The 11,935-nt window shown below is 28.4% G+C and overlaps 1 protein-coding gene across 2 annotated transcripts; it reads left to right on the top strand.

The window, feature by feature from the left end:
- The first annotated feature begins 8,215 nt into the window (after positions 1-8,215).
- LOC113850179 (aldehyde oxidase GLOX) lies at positions 8,216-11,299 on the top strand. Of its 2 annotated transcripts, XM_027480589.1 has the most exons (2): positions 8,216-8,243; positions 9,555-11,299. In XM_027480589.1, exons 1-2 carry the CDS (start codon positions 8,216-8,218, stop codon positions 11,111-11,113), a joined length of 1,587 nt encoding a protein of 528 aa, XP_027336390.1. In that variant the 3' UTR covers positions 11,114-11,299. The 2 variants fall into 2 exon arrangements, with proteins under 2 accessions (XP_027336390.1, XP_027336389.1); XM_027480588.1 differs by lacking the exon at positions 8,216-8,243 and having other exon boundaries at positions 9,486-11,299.
- Positions 11,300-11,935: the final 636 nt, after the last annotated feature.

Raw genomic sequence — 11,935 nt, forward strand, 5'->3', positions numbered from 1 at the left:
CATGGGTATTCTCATGGCAGTATAGATACGGCAAGACAGAAAATGAAGATACTCTCCCATTACTTCACAGATATTCCTTTGTGAAATGGTGGAACCAATTCAATGCTGACCATGCCAGTCCAAAAGGTGTTGCTGAATATTTTGGCAAGAATCCAAAACTATTAAATTTAGCAGATCCAACAACATTTCAATTCCTAAACCAGAACTCAAAAATTGCAGCATTTTTATCAAGTTGTGATTCAAAAGAAAAGATGAAGAAAAATTTGCAAGATGTTCTTCTTCTCTTACAAAGCCAAGAAGAAGGAGAATCTTCTACGAAACAAGATGTCAATATAGAAGAAATGTATCAAAATGAAGATGACTGCTTCGGCATTGACATCCAAGAACTTTAAAACTGGTACTGTAGTAAATAGTTCCAGTTACCAACCGGAACTGTAGAAATAGTACTCAAATTTCTCTTTAAAAGGAGTCCTCGACCATATTGTGAGGCACCCTTTTATATTATGCTATTTACATTTTTGCATATCATTTAGTAGTCTTGCTACTACTTACTTTCCTTTCAGTCTGTTCTTTGTTCTTTCCTTGATCCACTTTGGGTTATCTGGTATCAAAGCCTGATGGGGAAGTAGGAATATAACTGTTGATTATTTGTAACTATGGTCTTCTGGATCTGGACTTTAAAATTTCTTTATAAAATTTCGGTAACCATGGTTTATAGGCTGGACAGCTGACAGGCCCTTCGGGTGAGACTTGTAATAGTCGTCCCTGTCTGTAACAACGCCACGAACTAATGGTTCTGAAATATTGCTTTTGTACAGTTCTTTATTTTTATGAAAATGCTTTACTGGAAGTACAACAGTTCTTAATTCTTTTGAATAGGGCTGTAGCAGTAAGACCCATGTGGAGAAAGGGCAGTAACTAATTTGACGATGCTGTATTCAAAAGGAACAAAGAACATAAGAAGTTGGTGGCTATAGTAAAAGAATTTCAGAATTTGTAAAAAAAAAGAAGAAAAAGTCCACAAATAACCAGATCTAGTTGAATAAGTTATAAATAATTAACAGATATATTGTTACGGAACCAGATGAAGGTAATGTGCCAGATGTATTTTATAATGTCTAGACTTTTGCGTTCTTTCTCTCATATTTCTTTCCGTTCTGGCTCTAATTCATCTTCCTCCTCTCCTACCAAAACCAATCTTTTTGATGAACAGGAGAAACATTCTCACAACCTCTTTAACGAATAAGTTCGATTCGAAGAGATCAACCAGAGTATGGATGACTGGACCATTCTAGTCATTCCTCAGGATACATTATATGTTCCTGAAGACCAATCTAAGAAAAATAGTTCTGATTACATCATCAAGACTGTTGAGAACAATATTCCTTTAGGTAAAGGTATAGGAGAAGAATTTAATCTCCTATCTAAATCTTCTCTCAATGATCACAAAAGAAAATACAAATACCTTCACATAGGATGTGTTCAGGTAGCAATCAAACCTCTGATAGACATAGGCATAGATGTTGCTGTCTTAATATGTCTTAGAGATATCCGACACAATAAGTTTGATGATTCTCTTATAGGAACTGTTGAAACTAGTCTCGGTCAAGATCCGATCTATTTTAATTGTTTTCCCAATAAGACGGTGAGCCTTATGGATGAACACATCCTAGACTCTTTGTTTCTCAATATTTGCTTTCATGGGCTAGACATGAAAGAGGGATCTATTCCCGCAGCTCTTATTTATAGGATTCAGTATAAGGTCATGAACTCTTGTGCTTCTAGAGTCCTTCTTAAACCACAAAGAGGTGAGACTACCTTATTTATCACTGATATGACAAAAAAATCATGGGCTGACATTGCCTCTGAAGAAGACATGGAAATAGATTTAGCAAGTTTAAACACCATACTCCAGTCTTTCAATCAAACCCAGAAAGCAATAGCCAATCTTAGTAAAACAGAAAGAACCCTTGACCTTCAAAAAGGTAAACAAAAATCCACTAATTCAAACTATTACGTGGCCAAAGGAAAATTATTAAAACTGTTTTTTTTTTTTTCTATTAAAAGTATTAGAACTTTTATAATTATGAGTTTCAACTTTCGTATTATAAACATAATTTTAAATTCGTCCTTTATAAGAAACCTACTAACCTTCTAAATGGCCATATTCTCATAGGATTGGCGACTTTGCAGGTCATCTAGGTTCGAATACGATTCCTGTCACGCCTACTCGATTCTCAAAGTGCATGCAAAGCTTTTGAAAAGACAACAAAATAAACAACTTTATTTAACATCGATAAGCAGATACACAAGAAGAAAGTATAATAGTAAATTTAATTAAAAACTTGTAATATTTAATATTATTAATACATTGATTTTTTAATATAATGTAAATTTTAATATATAAATTTAATTGTATGTTTTTGTACGTATCTTACTTTTCTATAAAATCAAATAATTTTCAATGTGCATGTAACAGAATACAAAATAAAAAATATATAATTTTTAATTAAATTTAATTGAAAATTTGTTTTTAAAATAATATAAACTTTACTAGAAATTTATCATATATAAATTTTATTATATGTTTTTGTACATATCTTAATTTTTTAAAGATTAAAATAATTTTTAATGTGCATTTAAAAGTACCAAAATAAAAATTTATTAAAATTATAGCATTTATTATTATTAATATATGAGATTTGATAATATTTAATAAAAATTATTATGTATAAATTTCTATGGTGCAGCTGTGCGAAAATATTTAAAAATTAAACATAAATAAACAAAAGTACTTTCCTTTCTTTTATTATTATATAACTGGGTTGTGCTTCATCTCTCACTCATTTTTTCTTTGAGTGTACGACTCTACCAAAGCCCAACCAAATAATTGATATGAAACTGCTGGAAAATGTTTTCTATGATTAGAAAGACATCACATTTAATTTAATCAATTGCTGTTCTCGATTAAACTAGCAAAAGCCAAAAGAAAGTGGTATAAAAAATTTATATTACCTAATATCATACCGTAATTTTCATTCTATAACAAAGAAGACAAAACCTTCTAATCTTCTAAACCAAGCATTATTACGGAGAAAGAAATATGATTTCGTTCCATGTTAGCAAAATAATAAAAAAATGCAAAAAGTAAAATATAAACTATACGGGAGTTTGCCGTACATTTTAATTCCTTTATCAAAGAAAATAATTTAAAGTTAAATTATATATTTAGTCATAATAATTAATATAACTCGATGAATTAATTTTTATATTAAAAAAATTATAATTTTATTCTGTTATTAATTATTTGTTAAATTTTGGTGACATTCAATGTAAGATATAAACTTAAAAAATATCAATACATATATACAAACATGCTAGTTATTCTAAATATAAGACTAAAATATAAACATTTTTAAATATAAAATATTTCTTTTAAGAATACATTAGTCTTCTGTAGTTTTTCTTCTCATCCTCTAACGTAATGTCTTTATAAAATATTTTAGATTCTTCACTGCTATGATGTGAGTATTCCAATGATAAAATTAGTATTCAGTGTGAGTAATAAATACTATTTTATATTTAAAAATTAAATTTTTATTTATATTTTTTATTTTTCTTTTATATAATATATTAGGTTAATGGACTTCATAATTCAGCCTTATCTTATCCTTCTTACTTATTCAGGTAATTAATTTTTTTCTTCTTAATTATTGACTATTAATTTTTTACTTATTTTAATTAGACCGAAAGGTATGTTTCATCCTGGTATAAGCCAAAGGGATGTTCAATTTCCTTTTTCTATAGTGATTGAGGTGTCTTATCTAGTAAATAAAGACTAATTGATAAACATGTTAAATATAGAAATAAAATATATGTTTTAACTAATTATAATTTTAAAAAAATATAATACATGAAACTTAGTTAAAAATATATATGTATTATAAGTCAATACTTTATAAAAATTAATTCTTGAATAACAAAAAAATTTATTTAATTTTATAGTTTTTTTAATTTTAATTTTAGAAAAATGAATAAAATATCAACACTAGTATTTTTATTATAATTTTTTACTATATAATTATATTAATTTATATAATATATTTTTAGCTTAATTAAGTGTTTAATTTCTAATAATATTTTAAGATTTAAACGTAATTTTTTATAGCTTTTTTTGTTACAATCCAGTTTCTACTTTGTTACGACCATTGTCTTTAATAGTTCATTAAAATATTATAAAGTTTCAATTTTAGGTTGAACTACACCGATTAAAATCATAATTCTTGAAAAAGTATAAACTAAATTTTAACAAAATATTTTATAAGAATTAAATTTAAATCATTTAAATTGTATAGTAAATAAGCACTTAAATTAGCTTATATTTTTTTATATGATATATTAATTTTTGTAATATATTTTAAAAAATTTATATAAAAAATATTTATTTTATTTGAGATTTAAAATTATACTATTTCTCAAAACATTTAAAAAATCAAATTTATTAAATAAATATATTCTTAATTTTTTTATTTTATATAAGTAAATATTTTTTATTATATCAACTCAAAATTTTATTAGTTGGTTTTATTTTTATTTATAAAAGAAATGTATAAATATTTTTTATCTTTTTTCAATCATAATAAAAAGTATCTATCATATATAAATTATTTTTATTATTTTATTAATTATTATTATTATTATTTTATATATTTACATAATTAATAAATTTTATTAATAAATATATACAATTTTAAATTATAAATTATCTTTAACTTAAATATATGAATTTTTAATTTTTTAGAAAAATCTAAATTTATTTTGTATTTCTAATTAAAATATATATTTAATTTCTTTAGTTAATATTTATTTACAAATTAATTATCATACTTAAAAAACTTACTATTTAATTTTTGATATTTTGTTATATTTTAAATTTTATCGTTATAACATTATTAATAACAGAGATTAAAATATAATAAAAGATAAAAATATAAGTTTTATAAATATAAGAATTATTTTATATATAAACAAAGACTAAATAATTTAGTCTTAATTTAATTATGATGTTTACTACGAATATGATTCTTTTGGGTTTTTTTTTTAGTTAGGCTTGAACGACAGTCCAATGTCAAGTCACCTCCATATTCCCGTCCAGCCGCGTCAAACAGGTGCTTGAAAAATTGTCAATATGGTTTTTGGTGGCAAAAAATCTCTGTGACATCACGTCAGGTCGAACTCAGACTTAGAAAACTTGACGAAGAGAGAAAAAGTTCAAAACCTCCCACACGAGAAAGAGAACGTGTTTAGTTTTGAAAAGGAAAAAAAAACAGTAAATTTTTTAATTAAAAAAAGAGAAATAAAAAGAAAATGATTCGTGATTTTACAATAGATTCGCAGAAACATTTTGAAACAAATCCGTAATAACAATGTAGGTTTAATGTTATTATTGATAGTGAATTTATCATAAAAGAAATAATTATAACATGTTAATTTTATATTAATTTAACCATTAATACTTATTTGTTTTATTTATACAAATAGATTAAGTTCATAAAAATTCTTGCAATTAAAGAAGTAATAAATGTTTTAATAAATGTTTATGACTATATTAATAAATAATAATAGGTTAAATTAATTTGTTAATCTCTATAGTTTTTTTTTTAACATTTTTAATTCGTTGTTGCAGTTTAAAAACTTTTAATTAACTAAGTTTTTTCTAATTTTAAAATTTTTAATTAAATTCTGAATAATTAATAAAACATTATATATCTATTAAATATTAATGACATAACATTTCTAAGGTATTAATCTTTATTATTTATAATAATATTATTTATAATTATTTTTTATAAATAAATTTCTTTAAATACTTAAATCCTATTATTATTAGATGATAAATTCAACACTAACTGATTAAAATATTCTAAATTAGAAAATATTAACGAAAGAAAATTTGAAATGTTATAAAGACTAACATATATAATAATAATAATAATAATAATAATAAAAAAGATAATGTTAGTTTGTAGTTATATAACGATAATTACAATATTATGATGGTAAAAAAGAAGAGAATAAAGAAAACACAAGAGATGAAAACAATAATAATGACTAAAATTAATTATATTAATTATAAAATTATGTGAAATAATATTATTTTTACATCTTAAATTTCACTTAATTTTAAAAGTTAACATTGTTATAATATAATTAGTTACACTATCTAATATGTGATAAAGTCAACAAATAATATATTTATTTTAAAATCTCATACATCAATATTAGAAATATTTTCTGTTTTAATACTGAATAACTAATTTAAATGATATATATTTTATTTTTCTTAAACAAAGCTATGAATTTGAATCTTTCTTATAAAAAAATGTTAAAATAATTAATTTTATGGTGATGTGAATAATGTTGAAATAATAAAATTACTTATGTGATTAAAAAACAAATAAATATTTTATTTTCTTGCTAAAAAATACAAACCATTTTAATAAGAGGAACTATAGTACAAATAAAATTTGTACAGAAACTCACAAATTCATTAGTTATACAATTCAAGCTTCCGTCATCAATTATGGCTTCATGGGAACGAGACGTTTAGTTTGCTTAAATTTTTGCACGTCAATTCACGCTATTTCATGTGTTATATTTTTCATACTCTTGAACTATATATTTATTCTTTTAAACAAGAGAGCGGTTATTTATCATGAATAAAATTCGAATAAAAATTCATAAATTGGACCATTAAACAGTTGATCAATGTTTTGGTTAAATTTTCAGTTCCTTTTGCAGCTGTAATAGCAGTTATGTGTTATTTTTTAAGTCATTTAAAATTTCTACACCTTTTTTCTATTGTCTCATCTTCTACGTCATAAAAAAAAAAAAAAAAGACAACGAAAAGGTGGTGAGAAAGAAGGGAGGGAAAAGTGAGGAAGAATCTGATACTCTTTTTTATGTACCACACACCACTCTCTACTTCAATCTACTTCTTCATACCGTCATCATGTTCTTCACACAAAACTGGTCATTATCATTGCTCTTTTTCTCCTCCGTCTCAATTTCTCCATCATGACATTACTCAAACAATGGTGATGCTGAAACAAATTCTTATCCCAATTACAGTTATTCATAGATCTAAGCTATTTTTTTTATAAAATACTTTAAATTATAATTATAAAATTAAATAATCTTTTAAAACTATTATAATATGATAATTTTATTTTTATTTAACATTATTGAACCTGACTTACTATCGATATTATTTTGTTGGTTTAAATTTAAATATTTATCAACTTCATTATTAAAAAATACTAATTTTTTGAAGTACTTTATAAAAAGTTCAGAAGAATGCAGCATTTTCAAGTAACATATAAGGTTTGAGCCGTTACAACCACACATCCCCGTTCCAGTTTGATGTTTGAAGAACTTTTACTGTAAGTGTGCCCCCCACTCTTATTAAATAAAGTTCATTGTGTTATTGGAATCATGTTAGGAATTTCTAAGTTACCTTCTAAATTACGATAGTATTTGAGATGATTATCACTATACAATTTATTAATTTAGACAAATATATTTTAATTTTAAAATATTAAAAGAATTATAATTATTAATTTTAAAATATATAAAATATCCTCTCAAATTTTGCATAATTGTGTTATTATCAACTAAAAGGTTTTCATTTTTCTCCCTTGTTTTATTCTATTTTTTATTTTCTTTTTTATCATCCGGGATTATTTGTCCCAGTTTTTATTTCTTGTTAACTATATATTTTAGTCAGGATAATGATTAATTTTTAGTATTATATCAATCTTAGAACGACGGGACCCACCATCGCCCACTAGTCTACACTCGCGGTAGTTGGTAATTAATAATTAGAAAAACTACCATACAGCTACTGTGGGAGTGGGACGATTATTTTTTTGCTGGAAAGATCATTACGTGTAAACAAAGTACCCACTTCAAAGTGGGGTCTCTTAGTGTGTTTTCATGAATTTTAAATTCATAACACTTGAATCTCTTTTATTTTAAATTATTTTAAAATGTTTATAAAATATTTGGTTCGGAATAAATTATCATAAGTCACTACGCAAATGTAGTTTGGTTCGAATTTAATCTTGATATCAACCCACCATAAAATAAAAATTAATATCACTTTAACCAGAACTCTTACAATCTTGAATCCCTTTTGCCCTTGAATAGTAGATAAATGATTATATTAATGGTTTTAATTTTTTGTGTTCTTTTTAAAATGAAGTTCTAAGGGCCTTAAATCTTTTATTGACTTTCCATATGTACTTCCCTCTCGGAATAGCTGATTCTATATAAAAAGAAAACTGTTTAGTGTATCCATAGAAATCAAAATTTAAAGGTATTTTTTATATTTAAAATATATTTTTAAGATAGATATATAAAAGAAAAATATATAAATATAGTGTTACATATAATATAATGTCAATATTAGAAATTTAAATAAAAAAATTCAACGAAAAGATTGTTAGTGTTTGGACTCGCATTTTATCTTAGCGAATCTAAGTTCGTTCAAACATTTGGAGGAATAGTTATTAGATTTTCAACGCTCAAACAGTGTTATTGAGCGTGTATCTAGATAGACAATTCTTCTCCACTTTTCTTTCTCACCGTCTAGTTTTGGACTATAATTAAGACGAGTCATCTGTCCCCCTCTCTGCATTAAAGACCAAGACATATCATGTTCGTAAGATAAAAACATATAATTGATAAAAAAGTTTTTTATTTTACACTTTTAATCTTTTTTGTTATTTTTATCTTTTTAAACGGTTTAAATTAATATATAAATTAATTATGAGTATAATTTCTCAAAAACTTAAAACATTTGCAGGACTAAGATAAGAATATAGAGGCGCAGCAGCGTAAACACCGTTTAACTACGTTGTAGGCTTCTTGCCACTTGTGTCCTGTGTGTCCAAATTTCCCACCTTCGCTTTCCACTTACGTTACGCACCTTCTTCTTGTGCTATAAACCAAGCAGTGCTCTGTTTTTAATTTTTCAGAGCGCCGACAGAAGCCCCACAGAACAAAATACACTTGAATATTGCAGAGCTATCCTGTATCTTTTTTAGATAGTCTTTAATATTTTACATTTAATATTTATTTATTTATTTAATAAATAAGAAGATGGGAAAAATATGTTATAGAGAGAATTGAAAATTGTTCATTTTTATATAGGTAAATGCAATCCAATTATCATTAAATTTCAATTAAAAACTTAAAAAAGGAAGTAAACAATTTGCATGAAGAAAAAATTATAGTTACCATTAAGCTATTCAATTTGGCTTTCGAAACTTCAGCATCACATCGAAACGGTCCCCAACAGCGACCCAAATTTTGTCTCCTCAAGCATGAAAGCACTAATCGCACTGCACTTTTCATCGCAATTTCCACAATTATCACTCTCTATAATTAGAATAGAAGCTTCACCTCACATCACTGCACTCCACTCCCACTCACTCATTCTCTCTCGATGGATAGTGTCCCTTCTTATCTGTTATGCTTTGTCATCGTTCTAGCCTTCTCAATGAACACACGTTCCGATCTCCCCGGCACGTGGGAGCTTCTGGTGGCGGACGCCGGCATCGCCTCAATGCACACGGCGGTCACACGCTTCAACACGGTGGTTCTCCTTGACCGGACCAACATCGGCCCCTCGAGAAAACTCCTTCCAAAGGGGCACTGTAGGTTCGACAGAAACGACGCCATTTTAAAGCGCGATTGCTATGCGCACTCGGTTCACCTCGACCTCAAAACCAACCAACTCAAACCTTTGAAGATCCTAACCGACACGTGGTGCTCTTCGGGCCAATTCCTCCCAAATGGAACCCTCTTACAAACCGGTGGCGACCTCGACGGGTTCAAAAAGATCCGAAAATTCGACCCGTGTGACGTAAGCGGATCATGCGACTGGGAAGAATTAAACGACGTCGAATTGGCCGAAGGCCGATGGTACGCGACCAACCAAATATTACCGGACGGATCGGTAATCATAATCGGTGGAAGAGGCTCCAACACGGTGGAGTTTTACCCTCCAAGGAAAAATGGCGCCGTTTTGTTCCCTTTCCTCGCTGAAACAGAGGACACGCAGATGGATAATTTGTACCCTTATGTCCATCTTCTCCCCAACGGTCACCTCTTCGTGTTCGCGAACACGAAGTCGGTGATGTACGACTTCACCAAACACGTCATCGTCAAACAATACCCACCGTTGCAGGGTGGTCCGAGGAATTACCCGTCGGCGGGGTCCTCGGCGATGCTCGCCTTACAAGGAGACTACTCCGCCGCGGAGATTGTCGTATGCGGCGGAGCTCAATACGGTGCGTTTCTCATGAGGAGTATGGATACGCCGGCGAACGGGAGCTGCGGTAGGATCTTGGCAACAGGGTCGAACCCGGTTTGGGAGATGGAGGACATGCCGTACGGGAGAATTATGGGTGACATGGTTATGCTTCCAAACGGCGATGTTTTGGTGATAAACGGAGCGATGTCTGGGACTCAGGGATTTGAATTAGCTTCGAACCCGTGTTTGAACCCGGTTCTGTACCGGCCCGATCAACCGGTTGGGTTACGGTTCATGGTTTTGAACCCGGGAACTGTGCCTAGGTTGTACCATTCAACTGCAAATTTGTTACCAGATGGGAGGGTTTTACTTGCCGGGAGTAACCCGCACGTGTTTTACCGATTCGATGCTGAGTTTCCGACAGAGTTACGAGTCGAAGCGTTTTCGCCCGAGTATCTGAGTGCGGACCGGGCGAATATTAGACCGGGGATTGAGGAAATACCCGAAACGGTGCGTTTTGGAGGGAAGTTTGATGTGGTGGTCGCTGTTTCTTTGCCTGTCGTGGGAATCGTGGAAGTGAACTTGGCCAGTGCGCCTTTTTCCACGCATTCGTTTTCTCAGGGTCAACGTTTGGTCAAACTGACCGTTACCTCCGCCGTGCCTGACGGCGACGGACGGTACCGGATTGGATGCACGGCGCCGCCAAATGGGATGGTGGCCCCGCCGGGATATTACATGGCGTTTGCAGTGAACCAAGGTGTGCCCAGTGTTGCCCGTTGGATACACGTGTCTTAGCTTTGAAATTTGTTGTTTGATGTGTTTACAAAAATTGAAACTCTATTTATTTTGTTTTTTGGGCAAGTGGGAGATTAAAATCGAAACTATGCAATTGTTGATAGGAAAAAGGATTGGTGGATGTGACCCATGAGTTCCTAATGGATTTCGCAATTAGTGATTGATTTATGAATAATTTAAAATTTTCTCTTTTTATTCTTTTATTTTTTTAATTATTAAATAAAAATATTTAATGCACTTTATATTTTTAATATAATAATACACAAATATTTTTATTTAATATTTATTTTATAAATAAAAAATTATTACAAAAGATTAATAAAATTTTTATTAATATAGAATTTTATTAATCTTAATTTTTAAAAATAAGTAACTAATAAGTACAATTTTATTAAAAGTATTTATTATATTTTTATAATTTTAATAAAATAATTATATATTTTTTATAAATTTTTTTATTTTTAAATACTTTTCTAAATCCTAAAATTAACAAAACTCATTAATATAATATGTAGAAAATGATCTTTAATTATGTGGATGTGTATGCGGTTGTTGCGCTGAATCTCATGCTGAAAGTAACTATTGAATTAGATAAAGCAAACGTGACAGGTGCCTAACTGTATTAACAAACAACAAAATTTCAAGACGTATTTTTATATTATTATTTTAATTAAAATTAATATTTTTAAAATAAAATTCATATTCTATATCATGATAAATTATTAAAATTAAAATATTTTATTTAAAAGAATAAGAAACTACAGTTAAATTTTGCCCAAAACAAAATTAAATTATTCTAGGAATGAAACTCGCTTCCGCAGT

The sequence above is a fragment of the Abrus precatorius genome, unplaced genomic scaffold (assembly GCF_003935025.1).
Source record: "Abrus precatorius isolate BTA unplaced genomic scaffold, Abrus_2018 Scaffold9, whole genome shotgun sequence".
In the NCBI taxonomy this organism is placed as follows: domain Eukaryota; kingdom Viridiplantae; phylum Streptophyta; class Magnoliopsida; order Fabales; family Fabaceae; genus Abrus; species Abrus precatorius.